At 46.6% G+C, this 19,753-nt stretch overlaps 1 protein-coding gene across 2 annotated transcripts in view; it reads left to right on the top strand.

The window, feature by feature from the left end:
- ZNF622 (zinc finger protein 622) overlaps window positions 1–19,753 on the top strand; it is a 59,486-nt gene that overhangs the window by 20,998 nt on the left and 18,735 nt on the right. For both annotated transcript variants that reach the window (XM_029590336.1, XM_029590335.1), the window contains exons 3-4: window positions 1,962–2,219; window positions 5,166–5,328. In XM_029590336.1, the coding sequence (XP_029446196.1) occupies window positions 1,962–2,219; window positions 5,166–5,328 (421 nt within the window). The remainder of the gene's footprint in view (window positions 1–1,961; window positions 2,220–5,165; window positions 5,329–19,753) is intronic.

The raw sequence follows: 19,753 nt of genomic DNA on the forward strand, positions 1-19,753 counted from the left end.
CCGGACCTCCTACATCAGGGTCCCGTTTGTTTCGACCAGGTCGAATGCTTTTGTCTAGCGGCATGGCTTTTGAGAGGCGTAGGTTGAAGAAGCGGGGTTACTCTGATGCGGTGGTCACGACTTTGCTACGGTCACGCAAGCCTTCCACTTCCCTGGCGTACGTGCGAGTGTGGACGGTCTTTGAGACATGGTGCCTGGCACAGGATATTCGGCCCACGCAGGCTTCGGTGCCGGAGGTGTTGCATTTCCTCCAAGATGGCTTGGCGAAGGGCTTGTCTTCCAGTTCGCTTAGAGTGCAAGTCGCGGCCCTTGCCTTGCTGCGTGGACAGGTCCACGGGATGTCATTGTCTGCGCACCCGGACGTCGTGCGTTTCCTCCGAGGGGCTAAGCAATTGCGGCCTCCGTTCCGTTCTCCGTGTCCTTCGTGGAGTTTGAATTTGGTTCTGAAGGCCTTATGCTCCGTTCCCTTCGAGCCCATTCGCGCAGCTACTGTGAAGGACTTGACGCTGAAGGTAGTTTTTCTGGTGGCAGTCACGTCAGCGAGGAGGGTGTCGGAGCTCCAAGCCTTGTCTTGTCGGGAGCCTTTTTTGAGGATTACGGATTCGGGAGTGTCGCTTCGTACGGTGCCTTCCTTCTTGCCTAAGGTGGTGTCTGCTTTTCATCTCAACCAGAAGGTGGATTTGCCTTCGTTTTCTGAGGCTGATAAGTCGCTTCCGAATTATCGGGACTTGCGGCGGCTGGACGTGAGGAGAGCCCTGTTATGTTATCTGGAGGTGACGAACCCCTTTCGGAGGTCGGATCATCTTTTTGTCTTGTGGGGCGGTCCTCGGCGCGGGCAGGCGGCTTCCAAGACTACTATTGCCCGTTGGTTGAAGGAAGCCATTGGTTCCGCATATTTGCTACACGGCAAATCGGTCCCGGTGGGGCTCAAGGCTCATTCTACGTGTTCTCAAGCGGCTTCCTGGGCGGAGTGCAGTCAGGTTTCTGCGGAAGACATTTGTAAGGCGGCGACCTGGAAGTCGTTGCATACCTTTGCTCGTCATTATCGCCTAGATGTTCATGCACCAGGTAGCGGCGGTTTCGGGGCAGGGGTGCTCAGAGCGGGACTCTCCGGATCCCACCCTAATTAAGGTAGCTCTGGTACATCCCAGGAGTCTGGACTGATCCGGGTACGTACAGGGAAAAGAAAATTAGGTCTTACCTTAGTTAATTTTCGTTCCTGTAGTACCACGGATCAGTCCAGAGTCCCGCCCGTCGAGTCTGCTGTTCTGCCGGAGAGTCTGGAGGGGACGGTTTGGTTTCTTTCTGTCCATTCTATCTCTGTTTTCTCTTTCTCCGTTATCGATGGCTCTGGTTCTGGTCCCATTTGGGGGATAGTTGAGCCGTTAGTTTGGTTGGTAGGTTCCTGTATATAGTTCATTTGTGTTAATTCTGGAGGGCTTCATCTGCTTTGACATTAAGTAAGACTGCCAGACTGTAGGTGGCACCAGCCTAGATAAGGCGGAGTTTTGTTTGTAAACTTCTGTCTCCATCTGCTAGAGGGGAGGCATAACCCAGGAGTCTGGACTGATCCGTGGTACTACAGGAACGAAAATTAACTAAGGTAAGACCTAATTTTCTTTTCTTTTCCATGTACTTGATTTACGGTATCTGGGGAAGAGAAGAATTTAAATGTTTGCCGAAAAGTAATCGCCTGTGTCTGGTTGTTGTATCAGCTGACCTGTAAGTCAAGATAAATGTTTTTAATTGCAAAAAAGATTTTCTGTTTTAAAAAAGAAAACATTTATTATTTTCAAGGTCACAAGCCTTCTAAAGCCATATGATTAATTATAAGGCAGAGAAGGCTGCTTAAACTGATAGTGCCTATTATGATGGCTGACACTTTGATTTAACTTCTACATGAAGAAGGATCTTTATTAAACTTGCTGAAAAATAATGCCTTGCTTTTACCTTGTTGAAAGACTGGGAGGACGTGGATTCAACGGATGAGGAGGACTTTGATCATGGCGATGAGATGGAGGGCACCACAGACGAGGCCATTGGGGGAGCAGTCACTGAGACCACTTCCCCTGGGGCGGTGCCTGTTACAGACTGTCTCTTCTGTCCTCATCACTCCCGCTCTCTCACGAAAAACATGGCCCACATGAGCAACGGGCACAGTTTCTTTATTCCCGACATAGAATACCTTCAGGACCTCAGGGGACTGATAAAGTACTTGGGTAAGTATATATTCCTGCCTGCATCAGTTCACGTTCAATATGTTTTTTGTTTAGTTTTTGGGGGTTTTTTTGTGCTTATTTGGCTCCTTTTGAATTTTTTATAATTTTATTTTGCCAATTATTTTTGTTTTATTCCCTCCACCCTTTTCATCTCCTTTCGTGGCCTTGGCTGGCCTCTCTCCTCAGCCCAGACTTGCCGCAGCAGGAACAGCAGCAGTTTCTCTCTGAGCTGGCTGCAGCAATCCCTGTTAGAATCGGGATAATCCCTTCGCTATTGGGGTGCGCCATAATGGAGCCATTCAGGGGATGACTGTGGGACGCTTAACTACGACGTCATCGCTGTTCGCTGATGACACACTGATTATGCTCACAGAACCCCTTCCCTCCCTACGGGCTCTATCCAGGGAGATGGAGGATTTCAGTAGTGTGTCGGGGTTCCGGATAAATTGGGAGAAATCTGAAATATTGAATGTCAGCGTCAGTACCTCAGGGGAGGGGAGACTACAGAACGAATTCCAGTTTAAATGGGCGAGCAATAAAATTAGGTATTTGGGTGTGTTCCTCAGAGCAAACAAAGTAATCTACTCCCTAAACTATGCCACACTTCGGCAAAAGATCTTGAGGAATGGAGTCTCTACCAAATTTCTTGGTGGGGACGCATGGCCGCCGTAAAGATGACTGTATTGCCTAAATTAATGTATCTTTTCCGAACTCTGCCGCTCAGGGTCCCACCCAAACAGCGATTTGGCAGAAAAAAGTTAAGAACTATATATGGGGGGGGCAAGCGACCAGGAGTGGCCAGAAGAGTTCTATATCTCACTAGGGATCAGGGAGGACTAAGTGTTCCCCAGCTCGAACGGTACTGCTTAGCGGCTCAACTCAAAAAGATAGTTGACTTGCATAGACGGCACACACCAAAACTATGGGTGCTGTTTAGTCAGGAACTTCTGGGAAGCGTACCTATTACCAGCCTAATCTGGCAACCCAAGAAAACGTGGCTTGTAGATCCTAAATCAGTCTTACCCCCCTCCCCCTCTATAAACCATATTATAGATCTATGGCTGCAGAAAGGTGGCCGCCTTAGGGGGAGACAGAGAATATCACCATAGTACATGCCTATACGCTAATAAAATGTTCACGCCTGGGTATGAAAACTCGGCTTTCCAGATATGGCGGGCTAAAGGGATCCAGACCTGGGGTCAGGTGTGGGGTCCAGGTAAGATTAAGACTTTCCAGGGTCTGCAGTCAGAATTTGAGCTTCCCAACACGGCACTGACCTCACATAATCAAGTCCACCACTTCTTTTCTATGGCCCTGCTGGCAGGACACCTACAACAAGGGGGAAACTGAATTCGAAAAATTATGTTCCAGAGCAGATCAGGTCACTAGGGTGGCCCTCTCCTATATAACATGTTGCGACTAAATGATCAGCCTAAGGCCGCTCACACCAAAGCTTGGGAGCTGGATCTGGGTCAGGCGCTAACCCCTAGGGAGTGGAAGATGAGAGATCTTACACTGGGCAAAGGATTTACTGCAGCAAACTTAATGGAAAATGCCTTCAAACTGCTCTACCGCCGGTACTTATACCCAAAAAGGCTTCACATTATGGCAAAGACTCATAGCCCCTTATGTTGGAGGGATTGTGGGGAACAGGGATCCTTTCTACCCATGTGGTGAGACTGCCCTGTTATTCGTAAACTATGGGATACCGTTATCGGATGGCTTCATGAAATTGGGATAGAGCAAGGTCAGCTAACAGCCAAACAGGCACTATTGGGTCTGCCGGTTCCGGGATTATCAGCCAGCGCTAATGCGCTGATTAGATATGTGTGCACTGCCACGAGGTGTGAAATAGCAAAAACAAATGGACAGCTCCGTCCACGCCGAGGCTCAAAGACACTCAACAAAGGGTAGAGTCAATATATTTATTAACACAGATTTCAGCACATAAACATGATACACTCCTTACGTTTCGGAAAAACCGGCAGGCTCATGAAGCCTGGAAATTACGAGGTGCCAACCCGGATATGTCCAAGTTGGGGACGGCCCACAGTCTAAATAGTAATCAGGAAACAGCCATATCAAGAGACGAGTGAACCACAAAACAGTACATTACAAAAGGGGAAAGATGGTTTCCATGTTGCCCATATGCCAGTCTAGCAGCAGGGGAGGGGGCTGGGTGGGGAATGAGGGTTGCGGTTTCAGAGGATAATTCATAAAATATGAGTGTATATATGTTGATGACCAGGCTTGCTAGTTTTAGCCGGGTTCCTGCACAGTACAGTATTACGTTTTATGTCATAATGTTGCTCACATTGGCAATGTTCATGTGGGACTCATGCCCACTATATTTATATTTTTCTTTTGTTCTTATGCCTCACTGTAAAAATTGCTGTTAGACTCAATAAAAGTTTTAAATTAAAAAAAAAAAAAAAAAGAATCAGGATAACACCAGGTGCCAGGGCCAACTTTGGAGACTTGGCAACTGGGATTTTTCCAGCCTTGTACTGTTGGTATTGGGTGCAGTTTTCTTGCATTGTGTGATGTAAGCTTACCACAAGATGGCCACGCGCCACCTGAGCTGCTGGTCTCGGAGCAGTTCCAAGAAGACAGATTTCCATATTGCTAAATAACTGGCCATGACTTGCACCCATGTCTTGGGTCTCAGCAGAGAGAACGGTAAGTCTCATTGCTGTGGAAACAGAGCAGTCCCTTTGCCCTCACCCTGAAGCAGGATGGCGTTGTATTTAAAGATAGCTTATACTATAGTTTGCCTGCCCTAAATATAAACTGAAGCATTCTGTTTCCAGTTCTACATATCTGGCTCTTTCACTTGCACTAGGAATTCTTCATAATAAAGATGTCTTCCACCCTTTTTGTTTTGGTAGCTCATTGCTATTAGTTTCTCCCTCCATGTAATCTGCCCTGCATTTTTCCACTTTGCAGGGGAGAAAGTTGGAGTTGGGAAAATCTGCCTTTGGTGTAACGAGAAGGGGAAGTCCTTCTACTCTACAGAAGCAGTACAGGCTCATATGAACGACAAGAGCCACTGTAAGCTCTACACAGACGGTGATGCCGCCCTGGAGTTTGCAGACTTCTATGATTTCAGGTAGTACATCACCCTCTGCTGTCATGAAGATGTACTGCAATAGGCTCAGCTGCCCAGTCTGAGTACTGAGGTCCCTTGCTAGCTTGAGGGTCTGTTCAGTGGGGTTAAGTGCATGAAGGTGGGAACGGCCTGAAGTAACAACAAAAGAGCTGGAAACCAGGTTAAGAAAAGCCCCACACTGGAAGAGCCCTGGACCTGAGAGTGCCCTGCTTCTTGCTCAAATAATATTTAGCTTCCTTGCATCAAGACCTGGCCCACTACAAAAATCAATTGATCTTAACCCCATAATGGCTACTATAAGGAAGAACGCTTCTCCTTTCAAAGGGAGATTCAAGTATTATCACTAAAAAAAAAAAAAAAAAAAAAAAAAATTACCGACCAATAATGTTCGCTCTAAATCTACATGCTGTTCAGTGCAATAGATGCAGATAAAATATACAGTCACACAAGATGTTACCCTTGTTCTGTCACGATAATGTTAACAAAAGAGGAGCTTATGGCATTAAAGACCAGTTGATGCTAAATAAAGCCATCATAACCAATGGTAAAACAAACTGAAACCTCAGAATAGCATGGATTAATTATACAAGAGCTATTGATAGCATCCAACACCCTTGGATAACAAATTACTTTAAAGTGACAGCATTTTACCATAAAAATGGTGGTAGACTACACGTCATTTGAATTATGAAGCTGGACAATGTCTATTTATGTATGTTGGATATTCCAACTTTTCCCAAAATATGTCTTGAGGCAAATTACAATAAAGGCAAATGAACAGAGGCATTAGACCAGCTTACAATCAATGGGAATGTGCAATCACAGCAGCCTTGGGATCTAGCATGTGAAATCCTTTAGTGAATAGTTTAAGACCCAGTATTGTCCCTGTTGTGAATAACAGAGTCCCTTTGTCAGGAGTTTGGGTAGTTGCACTGGAAGAAGTGGGTCTTAGGGGAAAGCTTGCCTGAAAACCCATGCCTCAGCTTTTTTCTTGCTATTAAAGTTGCCTGGCTGCATGTATAGGGTTAGTGGTGTTCCAGATTTTTGGTGCATGACAGCTGAAAGCTTGAAGTCTCCTGCAGGACAATCTGGAGGTGGTCCGTGAAGGAGAGGAAAGAACCATTTGGGAGGATTGGAGTTCCCGGGAGAGAAGTTGGGAAAGGTATTCAAGGGGTCTGTCCATTCAGTCATTTGAAGACAATGCAGAGAGTGTTTAAATATTTATTTTTATCCTGCTTTCTACTGGGAACCAGTGAAGTTGATGTAGAATAAGATACATTCCTAACAGAAAGATCCAGTGAGTGCTATTTCAGGGAGCTACCTTGTCACCACTCCTGTTTTGTTTGGTGCGAAGTACTCAACGTCTTGGGCTACAGATTTAGTTTTAATCCTAGAGACACTAATGATCTACAGATAACATTGCAGCATGGGATCTTCTTAGTGTTTGGGTACTTGCCAGGTTCTTATGGCCTGGATTGGCCACTGTTGGAAACAGGATGCTGGGCTTGATGGACCCTTGGTCTGACCCAGCATGGCAATTTCTTATGTTCTTATGTACTATAGTGCCTTGTAAAAGTTTTCATACATTTTTACATTATGCTGTCTAAAAGAATTGTGGAAAAAAATGATAGAAATAGTTCAGAAGTAAATTAAGAATTAAAAAGTCTTGATTACCGTACTTAAGTCTTCACACTCTTTGTCATAGTAAACCCAAATTTAGCTCTAGTGCAAAAAATTGCCTTAGGGCACAGAATAAGCTAAATAAAGCCTGCCTGTATCCAGTCACTTTAATTGAGCTGATCTGAATACTCCAGAATGAATAATCAAGCTGTTTTTGTTGTATGAAGTGAGTTTGAAGCAGAAGTGCTGCCGAAAGAACTCTGGGATAACATTGTTCAGAGATGCAGATTGGAGGAAGGCTATAAGAAAATTTCAGCATGTTTGAATATCCCTGGTGGCATTGTCAGGTTCATTATTGTAAAGTGGGAACGGTTTGGCACCACTAAGACACGGCTATAATCAGGTCATCCCTCCAAAGTCAGTAGCTGTGGGTTAAGAAACTACTGCAGAAGATCACTGTGAGGCCTTAGATTACTTTAAAAGAAGTAGAGAGGTCTCTGGCTGAGAATGGGGAAAATGTTGGCTGGTCCATTTTAAGAGTACTCCACAAACATGGCCTGTACTGGAGGCAAGCAACAAGGAAGCCTCTGCTGAAGAGTCATACGATGTGCTGCATAGCATTAGCAAAGAAACACTCAGGGGACATTGCATGCATGGGGGAGAAGGTTTTATGGTCTGATGAGATCAAAGTAGAACATTTTGGTCTTGGTGCTAAGTGATACATGTGGTGTAAAACAAGCACATCACATCACCCTGCTAATAGCATCCCCCACAGCAAAGCATGGTGGTGGCAGCATTAGGTTGTGGGGATGCTTTGCAGCAGCAGGGACAGACAGGTTTGTGAAGATAAAGGGAAAGGTGAATGGTGAACAGTTATCCAGGTCCTGGAGGTAAATCTGATCCAGTCTGCCTTAGACCTGGAACTGGGAAGAAGATTCACCTTTCAGCAGGGCAGTGGTCCTAAACACAAAGCAAAAGCAACAATGGATCCGCTTAGCAAGAAGAAAGTGAATGTCCTTGGGTGGCCCAGTCTAAACCTAGACCTGAATCCAATAAAAGATCTGTGACAGTACTTGAGGACTGCAGTCCACAGGCAATCCCCAGCCAACTTGAAAGAGCTCGAGCTCTTCTACCAAAAAGAATGGGCAAAAAAGGCACCATCCTGCTGTGCAAAGTTGGTGGACACTTATTTTAAATGATGCTTGTCTGTTATTGCTGCAAAAGAAAACAGTAGAATTAGGGATTACGAAATGAAACTCCAGGGGGGATGACTCAGAACCAACATCAGGAAATATTTCTTAATGGAGAGGACGGTAGATGCCTGGAATGCCCTTCAGGAAGAGGTGGTGAGGACGAAAACAGTAAACAAATTATAATTGTATAATTTTGTTTTATATTGTATTTTATATGCTTATCTTATGTATGTTTTATTTATGGTTATTTTATGTACTAGCAACTGTACCCGTTTGACGCCCGGGCAGCGAACCTTTTTATTGGCACATCTGCTCTTGTTTTGAGCAGAATTTCCCTAGAAATTCACTGTAAGTGTGTCCCTTCCACATGCACACACCCTCATACAGGCTCCTACACTTGGCACACACATCCCATCATATAGGCTCCCTCTCTGAAACCCACACTCGACCATCCTGCGCGCACTCCCCCTCTTACAAACCAAGCTGTCTCTCGCACTCTCCCACACCCCCTCTCCTCTCTCTCACACACATTCTCTCTCACCGGCATCCCCCTCCCCTCATATAGGCTCCCTCTCTCTGAAACCCACACTCAAGCATCCCCCCCCCACCCACCCTCGCTTACCTCCCATGCTCTGTCATCCCCCCACCCTCACACACATTCTCTCTCACCGGCATGCCGCGGGACCCGCGCCGTTCGCGGCGAAGATGAAGGCCCGGCACACTGTTCGCAGCGTACGGGGGCCTTCCATTTTCCCCTTGAGCAGAAAATAGCAGCGTAGACCCCCGACATGCCACGAACGGAGCGCGTCCCGCGGCACACGCTCCGTTCGCGGCGAAGATGAAGGCCCGAGCGCGCCGATCGCGGCACAAGGGGCCTTCCCTTTTCGCCGCGAAGGGCACACTGGGCCTTCATCCTCGCCGTGAATGGAGCGTGTGCCGCGGGACGCGCTCCGTTCGTGGCATGTCGGGGGTCTACGCTGCTATTTTCTGCTTATCCTGCAATGGCCACTGTCCTTCGTACCTCTGGCGTGTTTGAGCCTCCAAGACGGCCAGGGAGCCTCCTGCGCCATCTATCGGCGGGCTGGGGAGCATGCGCGAGCACTGATGGACACACTACCAAGCCCGATATATTATGGATTTTTTATATCTTGAAACCACCATGATAATATTTTGGAACAATGGTGTGTATATATTAAAAAAATAAAAGGGCATGGGATAAACACTGGATCCCTAAAGACTAGAGCTTTTGGAAATGGAGAAAAGGGTGTATGGGGATAACCTGCACGGAGTTAGCAATTACTGCCCTTTAATAGAAATCATGGGGATTACTACCAATTAGCCTTGATGCTTTTGACGCAACTGCAACATTTCTCTCTGTTTCCATTGTGGGGGGGAAGGGGAATTGGCTTTAGACTACTCTGGGGCCCCGTCTTTTACGGACCGGGGGTACTGATATCCAAACGTTAGAGAAAAAGTGCAAAAGCAAAGCGTGTCAAGCAGCATTGTTTGGATTAACAAGAAGACTGCTCACTCTGTAAAATTGTCACTAGTCTTAATTTTGTTATGGGTTTTACAGTTGCTTGGTTTTGATGATAAATATTAACACCACAAGGCTGGGGGGGGGGGGGGTGTTACCTGTACTGAGCAGCAGTTACTGTCTTAAGCATACTGGGCAGACTGGATGGACCATTTGATCTTTTTCTGCCATCATTACTATACAAGGGTGTGAATCACTGCCCTAGAATAGGGGTTCCCTACCTTTTAGGGAGTGTGGACCCCTTCTTAACCTCCAAACATTTTGTGGCTCACCACATGTATCTTTAATTTTTACATGCAATTAAATGTCATACAAAACATTGATTAATGTAATAATTTTAATAATATGCACTCCAAAATCCTTTGTAACATATAGAACTTAATATTGAATAAGGAATGGTTTCTGATATAAACCGTGCTCGCCCTCCTGTCCTCTCTTTATGGTCCCTTCATGAGTGGACCTCCCTAACTCCCCAGTGGCCCTTTCCCAAGTGCCTTCCCTCTAGTACAAACCCTTTCTGAGTGCTCGCCCTCCTGCTGTTTCTTCTCTGCAGCCCCTTCTCTGGTTCTGTCCCTCCTGCCTGTGACCCATTCCTGAGTGCTTGCTCTCCTGCCTTCCCTGCTAGCTCCCTATCCATGGCGCCTTTCCTTCTTTCCTCCCCTCCTGTGTAGCCCTTCCCTGGTTCTCCCCCTCAAGCCCCTTCCTGTGCACCTTCCTCCATGGCCTCTTTCTGAGCTCTGCATCTCTCATGGGCCCCCTTTCTGTCTGCCTTGCCTTCTGTCCTCTTCTCCTTGTGACCCCTTCCTTGGTCCTCCTTCCCTCTTCCCACTGTTCCATTTTAAATGTTTTTCAATAAGAAAGTCAATCAAATTAGGGTACAACATATTTGAAATGTAACATGCAGCCTGAAGGAACCTTCAGTAAGGACGAGACTTGACGTCCATCAACGACAGGACTAAACTAGGTAAAATGTCATTTGAGGTACCACACTGCCCTCTGCTGTAATGAAACTGTACTGCAATAGATTCAGCTGCTCAGTTTGAGTACTGAAGTCTCTTTACTAGCTGAGAATCTGTGTCACAGGCGGTGGGGGTTCCATTCAGTGGCTAAGTTCATGAAGGTGAAAATTACTTCTTATTGCTTCCGTGTTAACTCTGTTTCAAGACTTTTAACCACAAGAAGCCAGTTTGGCATTTTCTGCATTTTTCCTCCCCTTGTTTTGTGATGCATATATCGCCTGCAATTGCTAGTAATAGTGATTTTTGAATAGCTGTGACCTGAGCCCACATCTCTCTGTACCACTGCTATCCTCCTCTGCTAATCCTGTTTTATCATCTTCTGTCCAGCCCCCCCCCCCCCCCCCCCCCCCATGTTGGCACTTGCTGCTCCTGCCTGCGCTCTTTTTCCCTCTGGATACCATCTCCTTCCCTAATGCCACCATCCCCACCTCTCTGATGCCAGCCCTGGAAGTTGCTGCCAGTACTTCCTTGACTGCCAGAAGGGGATGAGATGGGAGGTGAGAATGAGAACTTGAAAGCGGGCGTGTAGAAGGATAGTGAGGAGCGACAGAATAGGCAAAAGAGAAATTAGAGAGCTAGCATAGCAGGAGAGTATCCCAACTTCAGCTTCGAGTCGCTGTGCCCCATCCCCACTAATGAAAGGAAAGAGGAAGGGGGAGAGGAGTGGGAAACAATGGAGAGAAGGATGATTGTGTAGATTTTTAAAAAAGAATTGTCATATTTTTCATTACATGGATTTTCCCATACAAGTTCTGAAAAGTGTAAATTAATTTAGACATGCTGTTTAATTTGAAGGGCATCGGTCCCATAAAGCCAATATTCTGGAACTCATGATCCCTTTATCAGAGTTCACATATATATTTAAAATTTCCTTCCTAACATCTAGACAGATGGATTCAGGAGCAGTGGGTCATGCACCTCTACCAGACATGGAGACTGAGAAAACAGACGTCACAATATATATACTCCTGCAGTGATATAAGCCTGCCAGTATTCTCTAACTCCAGCAGATGGTGGATGTGCATTTCCCTACTGGGGATTGCTTTAAAATTTAAAGGAGAATTAATTGGAGATTTGAGTTGCCCTATTTTCCTGAGGTGATACCTAATGGTTCCTCTCCCAGTTTGGAATTCCTGAAGTGATTTCCGTGGTTCTTCAAATTAGTGCCTTGGTCTGGTAGCTGGTTCTTCAGCCAGCGTGGAATTAGCTGAATAAAGCAGCTGAAAGGCAGTGAGTGCAGGAAGCCGAGCGCAGCTGTGACGGTATATGCTCTTACCCCCCTGCAGCTGGAGACTAACTCTGTACTCTGCTGGGAGCTTGGGTAAGTGTAGGGTGTGGTTTTTTTTTGTGTGTGTGTGTGTGTGGGGGGGGGGGGTTTAAGTCAGAATAAAGGGGCTGTTGTAGGACTTCCTCTGGTTTCCATGCTTGGCACGCTGTTTGGAGGTTTGTTCCGCTCTGGTAGAGGTTAAGGGAACTGGGCAGGCTGGTGAGTTGAGCAGCCCAAGTGGGCTAGGCCCCGCTGTTAGGGCCCCGCTGTTAGGCTTCTTTCTATGCACCATGTGGTAAGCCGTGGTGGCGTTTTTACGCATGTTTTTCTGCACATTCAGCTGCCCTCTACAGGACTGTCGGTGCACGCAAGTGCGTCTGGCTATGTGTCCGAATTGTGCGCCCAGTTTCTTTTTGGCGCACTGCATGTGCGCACATTGTGGCACATAACTGCTGTGTGCCCAGGTTTGGTGCAGTGATAGGACACTTAGTTTTGTGGTGCATAAAGACTCGGGATGCCTAAATTTTGTGTGCCTTGATTTTTTCTGTGTGAATTCAGATGGATGCACATCTTCAGTTGCCTGTTAAGCATACTGACAGACTAATGGTGCCAGTGGCTAAGAAACCTAAGCGCCTTTCCCTCTGTGCTGACTGTCATATTCTGTCATCTCAGCCTGGAGTGCCCTCTAACTTGCGCTAGCACTGTTTAGAAGCTCTGGGAGAATTATCTTCCTCTGAATTTACTAAGCTTAGTTCTTCCCAGCCTGTTGAGGTTCTGGATAAAGATGTCAGGAGGGAGCCTGACCTTGGAACTCCCTTCACTGGAACCTTAGCAGGGGACAGCAGCCCAGTGGGTGCCGCACAAGTGACTTCTGGTCTTGGTATGGATCCTTCTGTCTTTCCTTGGGTAGAACTTTTTTCCAAGGATTGCAATCCTTTCTTCAGGCGCAGTCCTCAGTCCAGTACAATCCTGTCAAGTTAGATTCTCAGGCGGTGGCGCCTCTCTCGTCTGGTACTACTTCTAAGTGCTGAAGTACACCTCAATTAGCTGCTGGAATCCGGATGGCACTGATGTTGAGGCAGATCCTGACTCTCTGGAGGATGGAGAAATTCCTCCAGGACTGGAACTATATAGGACTGTGTTGCGGCTCTTTCATAGAGATGAACTGTCAGCCCTGAATTCCCAGACGTTGAAGATGCTGGGAGTATCTGGGGCAGATTACATGTCTGAGCCAAAGAAAAATCCTATTTTGGTTTCTTTGCGTAAAAGCCTCTTGTGTTTTCCCTGTTATAGAGGCCATTCAAGAATTGATTGATTTTGAGTGGGACCCCCTAGAGGCAAATTTCAAAGGGGATCAGACCTGGGAAGGCCTGGATCCAGTGGTGAGAGAGCTCTGCATTTTCCGAAAGTGGATGTACTTGTCTGTGCTTGTCTGTGCTATCTCTAAATGGATGACTATCTCTGTGGAGGGAAGAGCGGCTTTGAAGGATGTGCATGATAGGAGGATTGAGGCATTTGGAGCAGTGACAATGACATTGCCGATAGCTTCCTGTTCTCTGGTGGCTCACTCCTGTTAGCTTCTCCCTTTCTCTTTTATCAGAGGTGGATTGAGGTCACATCAGATCAGTGGGATTTGGAGGTGATACGAGAAGGATATGCACTGGAGTTTTGCAGTGTTCTCTGGACGTGTTCATGGTGTCTCCCTGCCACTCCCCGCAAAAGAAGCAGGCAGTGGAGTCTACACTGTCAAAGCTCCTCAGTCCTGAGGGCTGTGGTTCCATTACCTACATCTCAAGAAAACACGGATCAATATTCCATTTATTTTGTTGTGCCCAAGAAGGAGAGCTCCTTTCATCCCATCCTGGATCTCAAAGGAGTCAAATGTTATTTGTGGGTGACTCATTTTCGCATGGAAAAATTGCACTCTGTGTTAATGGCCGTGCAGTCAGGAGAATTTTTGACCTACTTGGATCTGTCCAAGGCGTAGTTCCATATACCCATCCAATTGGAGCACCAACATTTTCTACATTTCACGGTGCTTGGGTGCCATTATCAGTTTCAGGTGCTGCCTTTTGGTCTGGCCACCACTCCCAGAACTTTTTCCAAGGTTATGGTGGTGGTGTTGCAGAGTTGAGAGCGGATGGATCCTAGTACACCCATATTTGGATGACTGGAAGATTCGGGCCAAGTGTCTAGAAAAGAGCTGCCTGATGACCCGCAAGGTGATCTGCCTGTTGCAGGAACTCGATTGAGTGGTGAACCTAGCCAAGAGCAGTCTTCAGCCATTTCAGTAGTTGGAGTATTTGGGTGTTCGGTTCGACACGAAGGCAGGACAAAGTTTTCCTGCCAGAAGTTCATATTGAGAAGTTGATGACACAAGTGCGTCTCTTGGTGAACACTAAATGCCCAACAATGTGGTCCTATCTACAGGTACTCAGTTTGTTGGTGGCAACCCTGGAAGTGGAGCCATGAGCGAGGGCGCATATGCTTCCTCTTCAGCACTCCCTGCTGTCTCGTTGGAACTCACAGATTTGGGACTATTTCATTCAGCTCCACCTGCAGATGGAAGTCTGTTCTCACCTCCAGTGATGATTGCAAGTGGATCATCTGAGAGAGGGAGTTTCCCTGACATTGCCAGACTAGTTGGTACTTGTGACAGATGTGAGCCTCTAGGGTTGGGGAGCTCACTGCCGGGGAACTAACATCGCAAGGGCATTAGAATACAGAAGAGTCTCTAGAACATCAATTGGCTGGAAACCCGGGTGACCTGGTTTGGTGTGCTTGCAATTCAGCTGTGGGGTTGAGTGATCGAAGTAATGTCTGAAACAAGGTGGCTTACATCAGTCGGCAGGGAGGAACCAAGAAGCTAGCAAGTGTCACAAGAGAGAGACCAACTTATGGAGTGGGCAGAAGTACATCGTCAGGAGATATTGGCCTCGCACACTGCAGGAAAAGTCAATGTAAGAGCAGACTTTCTCAGCAGGGAGAATCTGGACCCAGGAGAATAGGTATTGTTTGACGAGGCATTTCAGCTGATAGTGGATCTCTGGGGCCTTCTGTTTTTAGACCTGCTGGCAACTTCTCGCAATGCGAAGGCTCCTTGATTCTTCAGTTGCAGGAGAGATCAGAAGTCCTTGGGTATCGATGCTCTTGAGCAGGTCTGGCCGGAGGACAAGCTGCTGTATACTTTTCCTCCATGGTCCATCTTGGGCAGAATAGTTCAGAGGGTCCAAGGCCACAGGGAGATGGTGCTTTTGTGGCACTGGATTGGTCCAAGAGACCATGGTAGAGTCCTCCCTCCCTCCATCTTCCGGTGCACGGGAATCTGTGGCAGTAGGGACCTGTCCTTCATGAAGATCCAACTCTGTTTTGTCTTAGGAAAAGCCCTTGAGAGGGCTTGCTTATTGAAGCGTGGATATTCTACTGTGGTGATTGCCACCTTTCTATGAGCACGAAAGCTTTCCACTTCCTTAGCCTATGTGCGGGTTTGGTGCATGTTGAGGCTTGGTATGAAGATCGAGGAGTGCTTCCTCGTTCAGTTAGGATCCCAGTCATTTTGGAATCTTTACAGGATGCATTCAATAAAGGATTGGCCCTTATTTCCTTGAAGGTACAGGTAGCGATTCTTGCCTGTTTCAGGGGCCAGGTGAATGGTGAATTCCCCATGCCCAGCAGTAGTGGGATTGTACCTGTGAGCAGATAGTGTAGCACAGCCTGAATGAGACAATAAGACCCAGTCTCTCCCTTTTATTAAAACAGACATTCCTTTCCCATTGCTACTTTGATCCATTTTCTTTTTAACTAAAACAATTGGATTGATTTTTCATAAGCTTCAAATAAAAAGTCAAACAAGTTAAAGAAAACCACCAAGAAAAAGTTGTTCTTTCTTTTCAAACAGAATTTTTAGTGAAAATTGTTAAATAAAATCGTCTCATCCTGATGTGGCCCACTTCTTGAGGGCGGTGAAACATCTTCGTCCTCCCTTGCGGTTACCAGTAACCTTAAACAGTGTTTCTGGTGGCAATATGTTCTGCGCGTCAAATTTCTGAGCTGCAGGCCTTGTCTTGCCAGGAGCAGTTCTTTCGGGTGACTCCAGGAGTAATACAGCTATGTACTGTTCATTCTTTCTTGCCTAAAGTGGTCTCAGATTTTCACTTGAATCAGCCCTTTTCCTTGCCATCTCTGGATAAAGAAAGAGATGTGGAGGAGTATCGCCTGTTGTGCCCCTTGGATGTCAAGAGACATGTCGTGAGGTATCTGGAGGTTTCTAAACCCATACTGAAAGATGGATCGCCTGTTTGTCCTTCATGGTGGAAGTGAATGTGGTGAGCCGGTTTCATGGACTATAATAGCCCGGTGGATTAAGGAGGTAGTCTCGGTTGTGTATTTGGCCACTGAAGAGCCGTTGCCGACTCAGGTTAGGGCTCATTCCACTAGGGCTCAGGAATTGTCATGGGCGGAGGTTAGTTTCTCCCCCATCGACATTTGCCAAGCACACACCTTTTCCAGATATTATTGTCTGGATGTGCAGGCCCAGGAGGATGCTGCATTTGCCCATGCGGCTTTGACTGGGCTGTGGGCAGCCTCCCACCCTATTTGGGAGTAGCTTGGGTACATCCCACTGGTCCTGAATCCATCTGTCTAGATGCTAGGAAATGAGAAAATACTATTTACCTGATAATTTCCTTTTCCTTAATCTTGACAGATGGATTCGGCTTCCCGCCCTTGGCTGCTGAATGATTGTGTTATGGTGGTCCTGTGTGGCTGTGAAAACACTGTGAGATGCTTTTCATCCTAACTGATGACAATAGTCCGCTTTAAGAGTCATAATTTGATTATACACAGCTACTGATGAAGCTTGTCGTGAAACAGACTGCTGTTGGGCTTGGATGGATAACATTGCAGGACTGTTGTGTATTGAGGATCGGGCTCCCATTTTTAATTTGCAACCAAAAATTCTTTAAAAAATAGATTTGAGCAAGAGATTGCTAATCCTCCACATATGATTGAGTAGTCCAAGTGGCCTGTGCAATGCCCGTGCAATCAGGCTTGCTGATGTGGAAGTAATCTTATAAAGCAATATCGCACATGTAAGAGTATTATAGTGAGCAAAAAGTTTGGCATTTGGTTTCCCTGTATATTTTTGATTTGCTATTGGTGATCTGGGGATCTTTCTTGTTTGTTAATTTTGACCTCCTGTGTGGCTACACGTTCCAGGGGTTACTGGTAAGTGTTTATCCATTCCCTTGATTAGTGTTCATACTGTTGCGATCCCGGGTCGGTCCCGGGATCGGCACCTACCCCGTCGCAGCTCCGGTTCCAGCCCGCCTTCCCCGGGCCTCCGGGGACCTCTGCCGCTGCAGGCCCGACGTCTGCCTACCTCGCCCGGGCCTGCAGGCTCCTCTGCCGCCGCGTTCTCGCTCCGTTGGAGCAGCCGGCGTCCCTCTGCGGCTGGCTCTGCTCCCTAGACGCGCGCGTCTCAGCTCCAAATTTAAAGGGGCCAGCGCGGGAAAGTCTGGTTCCTCCTCCGGCTGACGTCAGACGCTGCAGGACTACTTAAGCCCTGCAGTTACAGGACCCATCGCCTTGCAACGAGGTTCCCAGGGTTCCCCTGCTTCTAGTTGCGGTGTTCCTGCTTTATCTTCTGGTTTCTCTGGTTCCTGACTCGGATTGGCTTTTGGTGAATCTCTGGTTCCTGATGCGGTTTGGCTTTCGGTGATTCTCTGGCTCCTGACTTGGATTGGCTTCGGTGTTTCTCTGGTTCCTGACCCCGGTTCGGCAAGCGGTGATTCTCTGGTGTACGACTTGGCCTGGTAAGCAACGACCCTCCGGCTCTCAACCTTGGACTTCTTCAGGACTCCGTCTCCGAGGATCCACCTAAGTCCCAGCGGCCGGGTCCCTACGGGCTCCTCCTGGGGGGACACCGGCTTCCAGGGTGAATCTCCTAAGTCCCAGCGGCCGGACTCTTACGAGCTCCTCTCGGGGGAGTACCGGCTTCCAGGGCGAAGACCTTCTACCACCAGGCCAGTCCCACCTTCTCTTCATCTCCCTTCTGGGTCCTTGGTCGCATAGGGCCTTCCGTGGTTTCCTCCACCAGCCATCCTCGAGTCCACCTCTGCCGCCTCCCGGTCGGGACCACTGCTGCAAACCCTCACAGCATTCCATCCTTCGGTTTCGATCGGCCCAAGGGTCCACGAAGCTAACACATACATTCTTTGCCTGAGTTCAGTATTTCCTGTTGGTTGAGTACAGAAATGTTTGTCTTGTTGTTAATCAAGTTTTTGCTAGTCTGTCCACAGTTGGCTTTTGAAAAGAATACTGGCAGGCTGATGTCCCTGCAGGAGTATATATTCTGTGACATCAGTTTGCTCCGTTTCCATCTGCTGGTAGAGGTGCATAACCTACTGATCCTGAATCAATTTGTCTGGATTAATGAAATTATCAGATAAGTAGTAATTTCTCATTATATTCTGTTTATAATGGAACAACTGTTCTATGTGGATTATAAAGCAACATATATATATATATATCACCAAACATTCAAACATAACAAACAAGGTTTAGAAAATTAGAAAAATATGAAAGCTGTTCTGATGGGTTGTCTATGTGGAAAGGTAATGTTTGAGTTGTCAACCTCATTAGAACCTTCTATACATGATTTTAAAGAAATATGACGGCAAAAAAGGACCATATGGCCTGTCTAGGCTGTCCATCTGACCAATTTGTGTAGCCTTTACACAATGTCCATCATTCAATCAGAGATTCCCTATATTTATCCCATTCTTTCTTGATTTCAGATATCGCTTTTGCATCCACTACCCTCTCTATAAAAAAAATATTTCCTAAGATTACTCCTGAGTCTACCCCCTTTCACCATCATTCCATGACCCCTTGTTCTAGAGCTTCCTTTCTGTTGAAAGAATCTAGCTGCCTGTACATGGAAATCTTTGAGATATTTAAATCTCTATTATTTCTCCCTTATCTTGGCTTTCTTCTAGGGTGCACATGTTTAGATCTTTAAGTCTATCCCCATATGCTTTAGATTGAAGACCACTGATCGTTTTAGTAGCCACCCTCTGTATTTATTTAACAGCTTTTCTATACCGATATTAGTAGGCACATCATATCGGTTTACATCAAACAATAGATGGAAAGTACAATGAACAGGGAAAGGGGGGGGGGGGCAACATAATGCAACAGAGGTGCAGTAACTAGAGGAAGCTATAAAGGCGAGCCAGAAAATGAGAACTGGAGCGGTTACATATTAAAGAAATAACTTAGGGGATCAAATAGCAGTAAGGAGATGAAGTACATGACTTCAACCAGATAATATACCTTTAAAGGTGCGGTCTCCAGAATTGTACACAGTATTCCATAAGAACATAAGAAATTGCCATGCTGGGTCAGACCAAGGGTCCATCATGCCCAGCATCCTGTTTCCAACAGATGCCAAACCAGGCCACAAGAACTTGGCAATTACCCAAACACTAAGAAGATCCCATGCCACTGATGCAATTAATAGCAGTGGCTATTCCCTAAGTAAACTTGATTAATAGCCGTTAATGGACTTCTCCTCCAAGAACTTATCCAAACCTTTTTTGAACCCAGCTACACTAACTGCACTAACCACATCGTCTAGCAACAAATTCCAGAGCTTTATTGTGCGTTGAATGAAAAAGAATTTTCTCTGATTAGTCTTAAATGTGCTACTTGCTAACTTCATGAAATGCCCCCTAGTCCTTCTATTATTCGAAAGTTGTACATAATTTTCTGTACTTAGGGCCAGGGA

Source organism: Rhinatrema bivittatum, chromosome 2, assembly GCF_901001135.1.
Source record: "Rhinatrema bivittatum chromosome 2, aRhiBiv1.1, whole genome shotgun sequence".
NCBI lineage: Eukaryota > Metazoa > Chordata > Amphibia > Gymnophiona > Rhinatrematidae > Rhinatrema > Rhinatrema bivittatum.